At 39.3% G+C, this 17,846-nt stretch overlaps 1 protein-coding gene across 7 annotated transcripts in view; it reads left to right on the top strand.

The window, feature by feature from the left end:
• aebp2 (AE binding protein 2) overlaps window positions 1-17,846 on the top strand; it is a 62,026-nt gene that overhangs the window by 4,018 nt on the left and 40,162 nt on the right. For 4 of the 7 annotated variants that reach the window (XM_079870035.1, XM_079870037.1, XM_079870038.1 and 1 more), the window contains exons 2-7: window positions 2,940-3,150; window positions 3,314-3,421; window positions 3,839-4,025; window positions 4,117-4,241; window positions 5,559-5,626; window positions 8,167-8,280. In XM_079870035.1, the coding sequence (XP_079726161.1) occupies window positions 2,940-3,150; window positions 3,314-3,421; window positions 3,839-4,025; window positions 4,117-4,241; window positions 5,559-5,626; window positions 8,167-8,280 (813 nt within the window). Of the gene's footprint in view, window positions 1-2,939; window positions 3,151-3,313; window positions 3,422-3,838; window positions 4,026-4,116; window positions 4,242-5,558; window positions 5,627-8,166; window positions 11,447-17,846 lie in introns of those variants that run through there. The other 3 variants (XM_079870039.1, XM_079870040.1, XM_079870041.1) reach the window with 3 other exon arrangements.

The following is a 17,846-nucleotide window of genomic DNA, read 5'->3' as shown; positions in this document are numbered from 1 at the left end:
TTGAACTGGTTTTACACTCCGACCCATGAGATCTTTAGCCATCTTTCCACATTCCCAGGATGACATGGGTGCGGTTGTGCGAGTGTTTAGTGGCACTCAGCCCACTAGGCTGGCTCTATTATTATTCGCAGTACTCTAAAGGCAGGAGAATATGTATTCCTCATCCTCCGTGGGGCTTGGAGTGTGCTGTAGACGGCCTGGCTCACTCACAGCACATGGGAAAGCTCCGTAGAGGATCTGCAGGCACGGTGGAACGAATCACAGTGAGCACAATGTATCAGGTCAGCCCAGCGGTGGAGGCAGGAGAACGAGGGAATGTGTGTGTGGATGGGAATCCCTGCTCTGTGCCAGACGTGCTGTTTTTGTGGAGCTTTTGGTGGGAATAAAGCTCTTAAATGCGAGTGGAGGCGCTGAGCCCTGCTGTTCGGCCAGCTGGAGGGGCTGAATGTAAGTTCTGTGCGGGACATCTGGGAGAGTATGACCCAGACCGCACGACAACTGACAGATAAGAAGATATGAAGTCATGCCTTTATACTGTAGCTTTTGGAAACGTTCATTATCTTCAAGTAGCCCGGGTTATTCGTCACAAGTCATATTGATAAATGGTTTCGTCATTTAGCTCATAGTTTAGTCATTTATTAACATTAGTTAATGTTAACTAACAAATGAAAATACTTCTAAAGCATTTATTAATCTGTTCATTTCAGTATACACTGTTAATCAAAAGTTGTGTCTGTTGATGTTATGTAACTAATAATGAACAGTTGTATTAAAGGGATAGTTCGGCCAAAAATGATATTTAACCCATGATTTACTCACCCTCAAGCCGTTCGAGATGTGTATGTCAATCATTTTTCAGACGAACACATTTTCAGTTATTTTAGAAAATGTCTTAGATCTTTCAGTGGTTATAATGTGAAGTTATGGGGTCCACCTCCTTTAAGTCCCAAAATGTGCATGCATCCTTCACAAAAGTAATCCATCCGGCTCCAGGGGGATAAACGAAGGCCTTCTGAGGGTAATCCGTGCGGTTTTGTCGTAAAAATATACATATTTAAAACTTTATAAATGAAAATAACTGGCTTCCGGTAGCGGTCGACGCGCATTCACGGAGATGGATGCTGGTGTATGATGTAGGACGTAGTGTAGGAAGCGTCGTGACGTAGGACATTTTGGGACTTGAAGGAGGTGGACCCCATAGCTTCACATTATAACCACTGAAAGATCTAAGACATTTTCTAAAATAACTGAAAATGTGTTCGTCTGAAAAAAGATTGAGATATGCATCTCGAACGGCTTGAGGGTGAGTAAATCATGGGTTAAATATCATTTTTGGCCGAACTATCCCTTTAACTAACAGAAATATTGCTCATTGTTAATGTTCGTTAATGCATTAAGTAATGGGACCTTATTGTAAAGTTTTATCAATAGTTTTGCATAAAAGTGCCTTTTTCATACTGTTAAAGAGATGCTGTTTCTTTGTGGGCTGAGTACAAATATCCCAAATGACATGAGCACTGTATTCCAAGTCACATGATAAGCTTCATGTGAGGAACAGACCAACATTTGTGTTGTTAAGCTCTAGAACTCATCAAGGTTTAGTGTCAGTGATGCCAAACACCAGTGCCAGTTTAAATGTGTGAAAGAGCAAATGAGTTTTGAGAGATCTGGCGAAGGGGAACTCCACTGGATGGGACGTTTGAGTAAAAGCAGGTGTTCATTGTTTCCTTGTCCACTTAAGCAGGTTTTGGCACAGTTTTCTGAATTAGATTCTCAGTGTACATTGATCAGCCAGCTGGACCAAGTGATCTATGTGTGTGTGGAGGTTACTTTTAACACCCTTTGTAGTCTGTCACATGAGTGCAGCGCTGAGCGAGACGGCCACAGCTTGCAGAAGAAAACTGAAGCTAATGTCTTTCATATGCCAGACCTGTCACGCCTGCCACTCAAAATTCACTGTTTACTAACCCAGTCTATGCTAGTAAGTCTCATATTCATGCATTTCATTCTAGAATCTTAGGTCAAGCATCACTATTGTTATCATAATCGTGGGAATAATAATGCTAATATTACATTTTAGTGTCTGCACCATTTATGTGCAATTGTGCATTCTTCAGAAAATGTAAAAATCCATTTTCAGCAAAAAATCATTGCCGTACCGGTGGGTTTTGCAGATGTAAACACTTTATCACTTCATCGGTAGTCAGACTGGCAGTTGGAGTTTGTCTCTGTGATTACCCAGAATCCTGTTCTCTGGCACATCCTGGGATTTAGCGTCAGTTGTGGGCAGTGAAGTCTGAAAGGAACCAACAGATGGAAGTGTGTGTGAGCCCCTCCTCTCCCCTCAGGAGTCATTCAGTCACAATCACTGGAGTTCATGGGGCTTTACTGTGGTAGTTTACCGCTGTCCTCTCCCACACTGCACAGCTGCACCCCCCCCCCCCCCCCCCCCGCTCAAGAGCTTACTGTTACAGCGTTTGTGTGCCACGGTTAGGTGCTCACCCCATGGCACTGGCCTCATTTACCGCTCACGAAGACTCATGGTTCATAACGTGGGCGCTGCAATGCTGATTTTGCATCAAAAATTGAGATTAAGTTTCTAAATTAGTCGTGCTACTCAATATAACTTTCCCCATTTTTATTTAGTGTTGTACTGCTTATCGATGCCACAAGACATCACTTTTAATCTCTTTATATCCATCACATCTAGTGTGTGTGTGTGTTTTAGGGCCAGTGTTGTGCATACAGATGAACTAAAAAGGATATTTTTTTAGCGACTAATCAACGCTACAATGGGATTTAATCCAGAAAATATTATGAAAAGGGCATTTAAAATGCTTTTGACACACCAATAATTGTATAAAGTCCAGGTTTTCTGTCATATCAGGCAGCAAAACAAATATTGTTGCACCTTACCTATATATGTATGTGTGTTTCAGTATCAGCAGTACTCTCATGGACATGGAGAGCATCGCTTCCAGTGGTCGTTCTACTCCAGCTATGATGAACGGTCACGGTGGGGCTTCTTCCTCTTCCACCAAGGGCTCATCTTACCCCTGCTGCTGGGATCAGTGCCACATGCTGTTCAACACCAGCCCGGACCTCGCCGAACACATCCGCGGACTGCACGTGGACGGACAGCGCGGCGGGGTCAGTGTGTGTGTGTGTGTGTGTGTGTGTGCATGCTTTATGTACTACAAAACATGATGTATCAAAAATATATTTTCTCAGGTTTTCTTTTTGAGGCGTATGCTTTTGATGGACAGAGTGAAATTCTTACATTGCTCACTGTTTGCACACCTGTTTCCCGCAGGTTTTCGTGTGTCTTTGGAAAGGCTGTAAGGTGTATAACACACCATCCACCAGTCAAAGTTGGCTCCAGAGACACATGCTGTCACACAGCGGAGACAAACCTTTCAAGGTCAGCCTCTTCTTTGCACAGACACATGCAAATATTTGTTTTAATTGAATTCATAATACAGTAGTCAACATTGGACCAAAAAAGTCCTACCATAAGAACAGGTATTGTTCAAGATTCATGTATGACTCTGATGAAAGGTTTTGATTCACTTCAAATATTGACTACTGTATTTAATTCTTTTTTTTTAAATATAATTTAAGAAAAATAATTGGTGAAACATCACGTAAGGTCTATCTTTTTTGCAAGATACACCCTTTGTGTTCATACTGTAATACTAGTATAACGTTTTGCATACTGCTATATTTTTGTTTGGCTTTGCAATAAAAATGCTATCCACAGTACTCAACCTGTAATTATAACCCTATACCGGTTTTTCATTTACTGTAATTACTCTGACCGTTCTCTCTCTCTGTGAAGTGTGTGGTGGGCGGTTGCAATGCCACCTTCGCCTCCCAGGGGGGGCTAGCGCGCCATGTGCCAACCCACTTCAGCTCCCAGAATTCCTCCAAACTCTCTAGCCAAACCAAGGTGAAGGAAGAGTCGCCTTCCAAAGCGGGCATCAACAAACGGAGGAAACTCAAGTACAAACGGCGACGGTCGTTGCGTAAGTGTCAGTGTATCTTTGATCTTTAATCCGTATTCAGCTCCATTTCAGAACTCCTTCTCTCTAACTCCAGTCTGTTTCCTCCCACCAGCGCGACCTCACGACTTTTTTGACGCTCAGACCATGGATGCAATCCGTCATCGTGCCATTTGCCTCAATCTGGCGACCCATATTGAGAGCCAGGGCAAGGGCCACAGCGTCGTGTTTCACAGTACGGTGGGTACACACACTTCACGTCCTTAAGCAAGCTGGATCACTAGCAGACTATTTCTGCTGTACACATTGTACATTACACAGTGAGCTCTTTTTTTTTTTTATTGCATATTGCTTCACATGCTTTTTTTTTTTAATAGTAGCCTGTTCGCAGTATATACTGCACAGCAAGCACTGTAGGGATAAGTTTTATCTGGGAAAACTTTAAAGGGCCTGGAAAAAAATATTACAAGTAAAAAAAAAAAAAAAAATTATTGAAAGTTTAATTTTATTAAATGTTTGTGTTTATTATATTGTTCGTTGAATCTGTATCTTCAATTTAATAGCCTGAAAAGCTGATATGGCAATACTAGGGGTGTAACGATACCCTAATTTCACGATTCGATACATATCACGATACTGAACTCGCGATACGATATTATTGCGATACTCCAAGACATATAATAAAAGGTTAAGAAAAAATGTACTGTTGATTAAATGCTAAATTTGATATAACATTGTGGGTGTAAATGAATAGGCGGTGACACCAGAATAAATATATTCATGCTTCTGAACCTGAAAATACAGAATTATTTTAGATGAATATGCTTGCACTCTGTCACTGGCTCGATATATTTGAAATAATGTAGGCCACTTTTTACTGGTAATATAAGACTTATAACATAAGCATTATCAGGACCCACTAATATTCCCCCATTATTATACATTATATTCAACATATTATATATGTAGTTTAATGTAGTACTGACTCTGAAAACTTTAATTTTTATTTTGGGTGAACTATCCACGATACATATTGTTGCATTTTTGTATTGCGATATATTGTGACACGATATATTGTTACACCCCTAGGCAATACATTTAAATACAACCAGCCAACTTCATATTCTTCACTAGTGTTACATTTCAAATGCAGCCCATGTCTTTAGTATAGAAAATATACTTGTTCTTAGAGAAATGTGTGTAGATTCTGTCTTGAATTGCTGAATCATGAGAAAGCGTTTCTTCTTTGTATATACTAGTCATCAGCATGACTGCTTTCCATAGCCATCAAGCTCGAGTCGGGACTTGCTTGGCTCTCACGCTCCAGTAGCGTCTTGTCTGCGCCACGGCTCCCCTGTGTCTTTAATTAAACTGTTAATGAGCTGCACGGGCCCTCCTCTTCACATCCTCGCTTGCTGATCCCAAAACCCCATGAAAACTGTCCCATTTAACCAGCATGCATCAGTTTCTTTTACAAGCACACAGCCAGTAGATGTAGCATGGCTTTAACCCATAAAGGAGTTCTCATACAGCTTTTCATTGTGTGCAATTGAGCAGGTGATTGCCAGGCGAAAGGAGGATTCTGGGAAGGTGAAGGTGCTGCTTCATTGGATGCCGGAGGACATGTGAGTATATGAAAGCGCACCACTCACCTCCGGGCTCTGCACTAAATGTCAGCCGTTTATATGAGTCAGGAGCCACCTGAGGGTGGCCTTATGCACTGATGCTTCAAAACACACACATGTATGACCTGATATACGTCACAGACCGATGGTTCTGAGGCTCCTTAAGTCACATTAACTGCCTTAAAAACACACAGACTGATCTACAGCTGACTGTGTAGATGTTATTAATCCCAAAGGAGAAGTTTAGCATTCCTCCCTCCAGCGTGTGTGTCTCCTGGTGTGCAGAGATACAGACGAGCTCAACGGCTGTGTGCAGAATGAACAACTAGCATACTACATATTACATAATGCTATTATTTTTGTAATTACAAATGTAATTTGTATTGAAATATTTTTTTATTTTTATTATGTGAAACAGAATGCAACACAATGGCTTTTGTACTTCTTTTGAATAAGTACTTAATTCATGAACGTAAAAAAAAATGTAATGTAATATGGACACACTACATCCGTCATGTTGTCAGTGTAATATGACCTTCCAGCGTCAGTTGCGTCGCTTCACTGCTATTCACGAAAGCCTCATGGGATAGCACTATTTCTCGCTGGAAATAGTAGGTCATCCAGGTACTTTTTGCCTGCTGTTTTATGAATGAATGAATGTTTTATTCAGACATACTCTTTCACATACTATATAGTAGTGAAGTATGCATATTTAGTTTCAGACAATAGTATGCGACATTTGTCACATGACCTCGTGTCTTGAAATTTTAGTGTCCAGTTCTGTTATTAACAGATCGTTGTTAAGCATTACAAAGTTTTGTATAAAAACGTTGTTGTTCTGATCAAATAATGCGACACAAAGGAAGTTCCATTGCATTCATCAGACTAAAAATAGAAGATCAATTTTAGAACATGGTTGTATACAGTATCTGACCCAGTGTGCTCTTTGTTGCCAAGTGTTGATCATTGGGGAATTTTATGCTTACATAAACTTCTTTATCTAAAAAATAGTAGGTAACATGCCATCACTCCCTGTCTCTCCTCCATTCTCATATTTTTACACACTTTACTTCTCTTCTTCCTATCTCACTTAATCCCTTTTTCTTCCTCATCTGTTGTTTATTTCACTTTACTCTCAGTTTCTTGTGTCCTCCATGTTCAGCGATGCATCAGATCCACCTGAGCATTCAGATTAATGTGGTAAATGTCCACATTAATGTCAAGTCTAATGGATTGAAGAGTGCTGGCCTGAGTGAATCGCCACCCACCTGGAAACAAACTGTCTTTTGAAGTTTGTCCAACCCAAATGCTTTTTAAAGGGTATCCTCTTGCTCTCAACATTTCCATGGCTTAGACAATTTCCATGGCTTTGCCTTTGAACATTACCTGTAACCGTTCTCACATTCCCACTGTAATTTCACCAGTTTTAGTGTAAATGCTGAGATTTAATCTTGATCTGCAGCTTAAACTGGTGTTATCCAAAAATGACTTCTATAGTTAATGAACCTTTTTGGCTGATTGCACATTTGTACTGCAGTGTTGCGCCCAGCCAGCTAAAATGGTCCATGTTGTGATAATTGGTATACTTGCATACCTTTACACTTATGCAAACCTCCTCACGGGACTGTGTGTGTGTGTGTGTGCACGCTGCTATTCCGAGTCGGACATCAATCTGAGCTGGAGGAATGTTTGTCAGTTCAGCGATAATACAGAAGAAGATGCCGTCTCGGGAGATGTTTAAAATGGATTTCTGGGTCAAACAAGGCTCTTCCATGAAATAACAGCAGGGGAAAAAAGAGAAGCATTTTTAATAATCTCATTGAGGAATGTGTGTTGGAGGAAAGAAGGGCTGTGTGTTTGTGTCTTATCTGGCAAATGCTAATATTTATATGTAAGCTATGTTTGGAATCAAATACTAGCATACTGCTTACATACTGTATGCACACTAGTATCCTTTTTTGCAATGGCTGTAACCGATCAAACAGTGGCCTAGTGTACCTGTGTGAACCCTTTACTGCATATTATTCATGTTATGTGAAGCTATTGCTCTGGCTCAATGTGCACAGCATACTACAAAATATGGCACTTTGTATTTTGTATACTGTACATCTTGACATGTAGTATGCTGAGTGTGTTGCATTATACTATAGAATATGTTGTCCTATGCAGCATGCTCTGGTTTTGTAGAATACTATATCCCACAACACAATTAGTTCAGCACACTATATATTTAGTATACTATGTTGCATATTGCACATTTTGACATCTATACTATGTTGAGTGCATTGCATTAAACTATGGGATATAGTATACTATGCAGTATGCTCTGGTTTTGTAGAATATTATGTCCCACAATGCAATGTGCTCAGCATGCTACAGAATACATAGTATATTATGTTGCACATTTTGACTCGCAGCAGGTCAACCCATGCAAAACATTTGCATACTATGCACAAATGCACACTGCATTCTACTTTTTTATTCTGAATGCACTGTGTCAAGAAATGACCCATATTTCTTTGTCTTTCTGATGTGCACAGACTTCCAGACGCTTGGGTCAGCGAGAGTGACCGTCCCCAGCTGAAGACCAAAGTGGTCCACCTCTCCCAGCTTCCTCAGGACACAGCGGTACTATTGGACCCCAACGTCTACAGGTGACATTAGCTCACTTAAACTTTACCCGTAGCGTTAAGAGCAAAGGAGCCGTCGACTTCTCCCTCGTTTGAGCTCGCTGTGGGCCGCGTGTTTTGAAGTTCTAGACGGGACCGACAGCTTTCCTGCTGAAAACTTGACATGAATTTCTCCAACAGATGGCGCCGGTGTCACTGCTACGAGAAATGGCCTTTCCAAACCTAAACATGCAACACGCCGGCTTCGAGATCTCAAGGGGGATGTGGGTGGGAGATCAATAAATAACCTTCGATCCAAGAGAAGATGTTAATTAATCAAAGCTGACGATACTATCCGCCTGGGTCACAGATACTCTAAACTCACCTCTGACCTTCTCCCACAGATGTAAACCATGATTCCAGGATTGTTAGAGCCACTATTAATCGACCGTAATACATCATTTCTATGTTTATTAGACTCTAGTAGGAGTTTGTTTACCCAGACTCTTCCATTGGCGTGGAATGTGATGCATTCTGAGCATGTGGTCAAGGCGAACGCTTTGTGGGCAGAAGCGCATGTATTCATGCATATGTTAATGTCTTCAGTTCCTCACACAGCCTACGGTGTGCCACGGTGAATAACAGGAGCACGGACAGATGCCCGTCATCTTCAGGGGTCTAGCGTGCTCTGAAGAGCAGGTTTATGCATCGTTACGCTGTTTGTGATACAGAAATTCAATTGGAAATGACGTGTTTTCTGGAGTCGTTGTGCGTTTATATGCGTGTGTGTGTGTGCGTCGTACTAAAGTAGGTTCTGCTTGTTTTCAGGATGTTTTTCTAGAAGACTGGGTGGGGAGGGCGGCTTCTGTCAGTGCCTGCTGACGTACCCAAACTGAAGTGGACGCGCGGATCTTTTGAGACAAGACTTCTTTTCCCATCCCCCCCCACACACACACACACACACACACACACACACTTTCTCCCTTTTTTTCTTTTTAATGCTCAGAGTCTGCCAAAGCATGCAGTGAATTTTTAATGTGTGTTTTTATCCCTTGAAGAGGAAAAAAGGCACAAAATTGTGTACTCTGTCGATGCTGGACTTTTAACTATCTGGGAGGATGGCTTGTGTTCCATGGTTGAAGTTTTAATTTTCCTTCCCTGCGTCCTCAAATCTGCTGACAAGCTCTTACAAGTCCTGATTACTATTTTTCCTTTTCTTTTTTGTCAAGAAAGTGCCCATGTAAATATTCCAGGAGATTTGTAATATATTTTTGTACTTCGGAAATTTTACTGTACTGTAGATAGACGTAATAAGCCACAAGGCTGAACAGAAAACATAATTGTACAGAATGTGATAGCTAAATAGTTTTGGATGATGTGAATGCTTCCATAGACATATTTGCGTGTTTTACTTCCCATTTCTTGCTAGTATGAGAATCAAAAAAGGAGTGATTTTTCTTTTTCTTTCCCGAACACGTGCACAGACTCTTGTAACTGCTGCTCTACCTACTGATGATGATGATGATGATGATGGGATGTTCTTCCGTGTGTGCGCTGTTTGTGCATTTGCTCAAGCCAAGGAGTGTATAGACATCTCAATGTAATGGTGCTAAAGCTAACACTAGCGTTTAGGCTAATGCACATAGGAGAACTATAGGATCAATAATGATGGTGCTTCTTAGATTATGTAATTCCCTGTTCCCCATACTTACAGATCATAACTCTGTCTTTTTTAGTAAAGCTGAAAATTCAAAAAAAAAAATCATTTTTTTGTTTGTTTGTCTGTTTGTTTGCAGCTAACGCTGGTTTCAGCCCATATAAACCTTGTGTTTCTCACACAGGACTGTTGTTTATGAGCAGTGAGGAGGCCAGGGGCATCTGGGAGTCGTTTTATTGGGGCAGATTTGCAAGCGTTGACGTGTAGGCCGTCTGCCAGGACCTTTAGCTCAGCGTAAGGCGTGCACACATGCCCTCTGAATATGCCTGCTGGACACCTGACCGTCTGCTTTTGAGTTTAATTCTCTCGGTTTGGGTTTTCCGTCATGCTGAATGAACTTGTCTTCATTTAGTGTCGAGTTTGCATATGTTCTAATTCTATTATAAGAGATTTCTGTGTCTAACGCAATAGATACATGCTGCATTTTTTGGTGTTCATGTAACAGTGTAGCTGTAGTCAACGTTTCGCATTGAATATAATCAGAGTGTAGTTTCGTATTTGGGTCTGTGTTTGACTTTCCAAATGAGTTTTTATAGTGTAACGTACCACTGAGTAACAAGCACGTCTTAATTGCGAGTAATACACAACAGCTGCGGTCTGTCGGCGCGCGTACAATGGGACTGTTTGTCCTAAAGAAACTATATAATTAGAGCTGCACATGACTGGTTTATTTTATTTATTTTTGGAGAAACTACTGAAAATACACCTCACCTAAATGTGCTAAACCACCAAGAGAATAAAAATTAATCTAAGGCTTCATTCTTCTAAGCATATTTACGTTTTAAGAATCCGTTTTCTCTAAAATAAGTTGCAAGAATTAATTGGGTGTGTTGGCCATCCTATCTTGCGGAACACTTTTAATTATTTAACAGATATTTTAAAAATGATTTTAAAGTGCCCCTATTATGCTTTTTAGAATATTTCCTTTTCATGCAGTGTGTAATATAGCTGTTTGTGAATGTAAAACGTCTGCAAAGTTTTAAAGATCATAGTACACAGCAAATAAAGTTGTCTCCTAAAATAAAGAATCGATTCTGAACTGCTGTTTCGAGTCGTCAGTCTCACTTCTGTAGGTTTGTAACAAATTTGCATAATGCCAGCCTATCGTCTTCATTGGCTGCTGTTGAACAACGCCTACTTTGACCCTCAAACACTAGTTTTAGCAACATGCGAGTTGTCGACATGTCGAAAATGCGAATCCACTTCGCATGCACGTCCATATTTCCATAATCCAAAGACTCGTACTGTAATTGATGTGGTAAAACCACTTCATCGTTACTGTTCGTATCACTGTGTTTCAAGCGCTAGAATTCAGATAAGAATTTCCCGAAGGAAATTTGTCAAGGACGCATACAATATTATTAGAATTTATTAGGATTAACCCCTTGAGATGTATCATCTCGTTTTCATTTACAATGAAACACAATTACAACTTAAAGAACATAACAAGATTACAATTAACAATACATCAACAAACAGGCAAACAACAAAACACCGGCCAAGAAAAAAAAGAAAAAAAAAGAAACAACAGTACACATAACAACAACGACAGTTTCAATGATAGCATGTGCAATCTACTTTAAAATAAGATAATAAAGATTGTTTAAACAACCGAAAAGAAGTAATGGATCTAATATCTACAGGCAAATTATTCCAGTCTAATACGTCTTTAAACATAAATGCTCTCTTACCAATTGTTTTTTTAACACGAGGAACGAGAAAGTAAGTCTGGACAGAATGCCTAACTTGGTGGTTTGAAGAAAAGAGTACAAAGTATTGTTGTAGATAACTAGGATAATCAAAGTAAATACATTTAAATACTATTAAATATAGTGTCTGCTGTTTAAATACAAGTAACATAATACATGCATACAGTACACACACTTCCTGTCGTACAACACACCTGTAATCATCTTAATAGTAAAATTCAAAAGTCCAAAGAAGAATCATAAAATATAAATTACAATTAAAAACGGCATTATAAACTGATTTGTCATTTAGGTCTTTGATGGACGGGGACAAAGGAGTTCTTAAAGCAACTAAGCCTGAAGTGTCTTCCTGAAGGAATAAGCTGAAGGACATGGGTGGGATCTGAGATGATGTTTTTGGGCCTGTCTGGTGATTATTTCATCAAAGACAGCCTGGAGTGTGTGGATGCTTCTTGACTCCCATCATTTTCATGGCTCTCTGTGTTAGCCGTGTAATCTGGGCTTTCAGCTGTACGCTGAGATTGCCAAACCAGGCTGAGATGCCATACCGCAAAATGCTCTCAATTACAGCATGGTAGAAGGGAAACAACACTCTCTGGTTAACACCGAAGACCCTCAACCTATGAAGAAAATATAATCACTTTTACAGACGTTTTCTATCTACCTAGACACTCCATGTCAGTTTATTGTCAATGTGTTTGCCCAGATATCTAAGAGTCAACCTGGGCTATATTCTGGTCATGATCTCCAATGGATTTGGGGTCAAACACCATCTCCACTGTTTTCTTGGTGTTGATCGTAAGAGAATGTTTGTCACATCGCTGGACAAAGTTCTGAACCTCATGTTTATATGCAATCGATTCTGACCAGGATAGCTGTGTCATCAGAAAACTTAATCATATAATTGTTAGCAGTGCTGCATGTCATTCATTAGTGTACGGTGTGAACAGGACTGGAGAACTGATGGTAGCATCATCTCTCTGGTGTTTGTGTGCGAACTGATCGGCCGACATCCAGCTGTAGTTTGCTCATAATGAGCTTTTCCATGCACTTCATCACAACAGAAGTTAAGGCAATAGGTCTAAAATCATTATTCTCCTGTGGACAGGGTTTCTCAGGTGTTCATTTCATCACAACAGACTGGGCCATGTGACCAATCAGAGCAGAGGAAGCTCTTGGAAAAGCGGGATTTAGAGAGTCTGAATCATTTATCTAATCGTTTATCTAAGAGAAATTAGGTGATGCTGCATTGTATGTTATGAGAAAATGAAAGTTTTTTGACCTTGGATGCATGTTAAACCTGTTGTAGAAGACTCCAAAACTAAATTAGGAACCTTTAATATTGCATAATAGCATTTAAGATGCTGTTTTGGTAAAAAGCACATGCTTTTGTGTTGTGGTTTCGAAACCTTTTGGCTTTCTTGACATGGTATTTTGGTTTTGAATGAGTTCTATGGCAAACTAAATTCCTCTTCAAAAGGAAGGAACTCAGTGCTCAATCAGCATGACTTTTATTTACAGTAAATTGCCCATGTTTTCTTTTTCATTTCTGCTCTGTGCACATTTAATGTCTCATCCATAGTGTACTTTAATTCCTCTGTGAAGCAGGATGAAAATGGGTAGGATGGTCTCTGATGTTTTAACATTTGTGTGTGCATGCATCACAATTGAATTATTTGCATTATCTAAACTCATATTTTACTCATATTTTAAGCTGTGCTTGGCGACTCAAACACTGAATGCAAGTACACAATTGTGAATATTCCAGGTGCTTCGAGACAGATTGAATTTCTAAGATATTTAGTATTAGCATGTTTGAATCGGATTTACAATTACAGTGGAAATTCTAAATGTTGTTATTGTGGTGTTTGCAATATTCAAATATTGCTTTAATTTCAGTTACTTTACTGAAGATTATGAGGAACAAAAGCCTCAAAAATCAAACCGTTCACATTATATTTGGGCTGTGGTGCCTTACCGGAATATTTTCCATCAGATTGCACACATAGATGCTGTTTTTATTATAGTACGGCTGTATTCAGACGACTTTTCCAGGTCCCAAAGCATCCGACTCCTTTGTTTTCATGCTGTTATGCCATTAGCTCTAATGTTCTCTCTCCAGGGCCTTTGAAGAGAAGGTAAGCAAGTGACCTAAATCTGTTTGTAGCACAACAGAGAGCATATTTCACTCCAGCTCTGATTCTGCAGTGCAGGTAAGGGTCCATTTACATCCATTCCCTCACACACTCTCCCCCGACGAGCCTTCTCACGGCTGACGTGCTTGTGTGGGTCTGAGTCAAGCCGTTGGGAGGGATGAAAAGAGAAATATCATATCCAATAGCTAATGGACACTGAGAAAGAGTGCACTCTTCTTGTAGTAACAGGCACACTCTCGTTCTCAGATTCCAGCTCTGTTCCTAAACTTAATGAGCTCCCTTTTCTAGTTTACTCCCTGCATAGGCAGCTGCCTTTTAAGGCAACGTACTAAATGAAAATGAACCTAAGAAGCGATTGATTTGAAACACTAAATCTCCATGTGCCACAAAAATGGTGTATCTTTCAAGTGTCATTTCAGGGAACACTTTATTTTTATAGTGTATTTGTTACACGTAATGTTGTAATAACAGTAAATAATGCATAATTACATGCAACTAACCATAAACCAAACAAGTTATAGATTAGAATATTTTTAATAGCTTCTTTATATATTTTTTTTTTGTTAATTTATTTAGTTTTAGAAATGTCTGTACTTCAACTTAATTTATAAACTAACTTATTTTAGTTAGTTGCCAAGACCATTTGTTTTTCATCTATATTGGTTTTATTTTAGCTTCAATTACCGAAACTATTACAGCACTGCATCTTTTGTGAGACTGATGTTAGCATGTTTCTAAGAATAAAAATACATAGCACACAAAAATCTTTAACTTTGATACTTTTCGGTTGTGCATCGTTGCCTTAAAATGCTGTCTAGGTAGTGGACACAGTAAGTTTTACTTCTCTTGGTCTCACACATTCGCTTCAAACCCGTGTTCCTTCAGCATCAGTCATGCTTTACAGTGATCAGACCTCTGTCTCCGTCTCCATTTCTTAATGCTGGTTTTCCACTGTCTCATCACACTGGAGTCAGTTTTATGGCTTTGATTTAGTTTGGGTAAATGAAACCAGTTGATGACTGGATTATTTAATTGTCCGGAATCAGGATGTAACTTTATTTTGACTTTTCTTCCCATTGACAGATTAATTCATCAGAGTTCAAGAACGTCACGTACAGCCACACTTGTGGAGTAACAGAATACTTGGACTGGTGTTACAGTTATACATATGTAATCATCCTGCCTGATTTTGTAGAAATGGCGGTTACTACCAGGTTTCCAATAATTTTTTATTAAAGAAATACAGCAGTAAGACTAAATAGTGGCTTATTTTGTCCATGTCAGGATCATGAACAAAATAAGCCACCATTTAGAGTAACATGTTGATTACTACAGCAATTTATTTATATATAAAAAGTTAGTGTATATATATATCTCCTTTTTTATTTTATTTTTATTTTTTTTACAGTAAATCATACAATTGAAATAACCTGGGTCTGCATTTAATAGGGTTTACAAGACAAAAAGTGGAGCTTGATTTAATGAATTTTAATACTTGCTGACTGACCCGGTGTATTTCTATTGTATGTATGTGTGTATGTTACTTTAAATTAAACTGTACGATTGACACAGTGAGTATATTAACGTTTTCAGATTGGCCCCATTCACTTCTATTGCAAATGTCTCACTGTTGCCCAGATGCTTGGTGTGGAGGGAAATTAATTTTTGTGGCAATCAACATTATGCATAAATGCTGTTAATGGATGTTTACTTGCACTGGAATAATCCTTTAATTAAAAATCATGCTTGAACAAAGGCTGTGAGTTCATCCAGAAGTAATTCCACATTACTTTCATATTTTGATATTTGGATTAGGTTGCTCAATTCTTGTTAATAAACTCTACTGGAATACATGTGTAATATATCCATTCTTATGTTTGTGTGCAGCAGGAGTCGGTTGACCGGTGGATGCCGCTATTTTTAGCGCCTGACTTACTTGGTGTCTTTGCCAGACACACGGCACCAAGACGGTTTGTTTTATTGTGTGACAGTGTAAAATCAGCCTGGGATCGGCTCGTGTTTTCCCTCCCTCTGTCCCTGAAAGCGCCAGCGCTACGATTTATGAACCTCTCTCTGCGAGTCAGATGGAGATACAGCCCTGCATCTTATCAACAGGATTGAATCTGATTGTTCAACGCCTCAAAGAATTGTTGTTTTGGATGCATTTCTTGTGAGTGTGTGTGGGGGGGGGGGTTGTTTGGCGGGCCGTCCAAGAACGTCATGTAAAATGCAGACTGATTTACGAAACACAAGCAGGGCCTGTTTTGCTCCGTTCCTTTGCACATTTTTCAGGCGTGCATAAACAAACCTGAACGCGAAAACAAACAAGGCCCTTAGATGAGGAAGTGATTCTCTCATTCTTGGCTTAAGAAGAAGAGTATATTCCTTTGGGAGAGACCATTGATAACAGCTCTGTGTCTATTATGGCTGATGCACGAGGCGTGATAGTCGAGTGACATCCAGAAGTTAGTAAAGGGGGGCATGTGCGTCATTGCAGCAGTTGAAGGTTGCTGAAACACCCCATGGCTGCCTGATTTCTGGACCGGGTAAATTATAGCCATCTTCCCCTAATTAGAACAAGAGAGGCTGACTCTCAGGAGGACCGTGATGACATCACGCTTTTCCCACAAATCCCAGAGGCTGCTCTGTGCTCAGACCGTTGAGCTGTAAAGATTGAGTTGTAGATTCACATTCGGTGTTTATTTAGAGCACATGGCAAGCCACCAAAGATCTGTGAGATTTATGGCTGTTTTGTAATTGGTACACCAAGATCTTTTAGTCCAGGCCAATCAAGTGAAAGAAAAGGCATTACAAACTAAACCAATAACATGCGTTTGGAGAAAAAGAGATATATGGCTTGGAGGTGCGTATTAACCATTTTGATGAAGGATAGATCGTTTTGGGCTTTTAGTAAATGGAGAGATGTTATTTGATCTTTTTAAGACAAAGAAAAATCTCAAGGATAAAAAAATGGTGATTTGTTTTTTTGTTTTTACATACAAACTATATTTGTGTCTTCAAGTCGGAAAGTTTCCAACTGCGTGTCTGGAAAAGTGCCGTACAACAACGACATAAATATGAAAAAAATTCTTTACACATTGTTTATTGCATTAGTCATGCAAGCATTAAATTCGAACATTGTTGTAGCAGATTAACTTTGAGCTTAGTGTTGGAGTGGGCACGTGATAAATCATTAATTTTCAGTAGTGAACATGAGAACGTAATAGTCATTGCTCTAAATGCAAACTATCACTCTGTTTTTCTTTTAGAATTTCGTTCTGGCTCAAATGCAGTTTTAGTCAAGCAACATCTGTTATGACTTATGATTGCATTTAGAAAACTACCTTTTTAACCCGTGCATGATGCAGTAACTTCACCGTCCTCTGTGTTGCAGATGTTCTGTCAATTAATGTGTTCAGCGTTTCTCAATGTCATCGTCAGTTCAAGAGCCTCCAGCATGAAGCTCATTAGGCAGAACAGAATTCTTGCTCCGGTTTTAATGGAGTGAGACTCACTGCACATCATACACCCAGGAGAAATATACTTCATTAATACAATTATATTATCATTTTATTAATAGAATTGGTTTTCATACACTGTGATGTACAGCGAGGTCCAAAAGAGACAAACAATGGAAATGATTCAGTTTTGTATTTTTCTAATTTATGTTGTGTTATGTTATGTTCAATGGAAAATTAATTTGCGTTTGATTACTGACCTATAAATAGTGCCGAATCTAAAATAGCCCTTAGCAATTTTGCATAATAATGTTTCTTTATTTTAAAATGTTCAAAATCTTTACTTTTATTTATTGGTTTATAACTTAGTCATTTTCATTGTGGCCTCAGACTTTTGGCCACCACTGTGTTATTATAAAAAATTATATGATGTTTGTTTTGAACTGTCAGCTTTCAAAGGTCAAATATTTTCTTAGTTTATAACAGGATCTTCCTGTAATCAGGCAAGATTGAAGCTGAGAGAAATGCACGCTTTTTCTGTTTTCACGGTTTATATTAGAGATATGGCTCA

Source organism: Squalius cephalus (assembly GCF_949319135.1).
Source record: "Squalius cephalus genome assembly, chromosome: 4".
Lineage (NCBI taxonomy): Eukaryota > Metazoa > Chordata > Actinopteri > Cypriniformes > Leuciscidae > Squalius > Squalius cephalus.
This window is presented reverse-complemented; position numbering and strand designations above follow the sequence as displayed.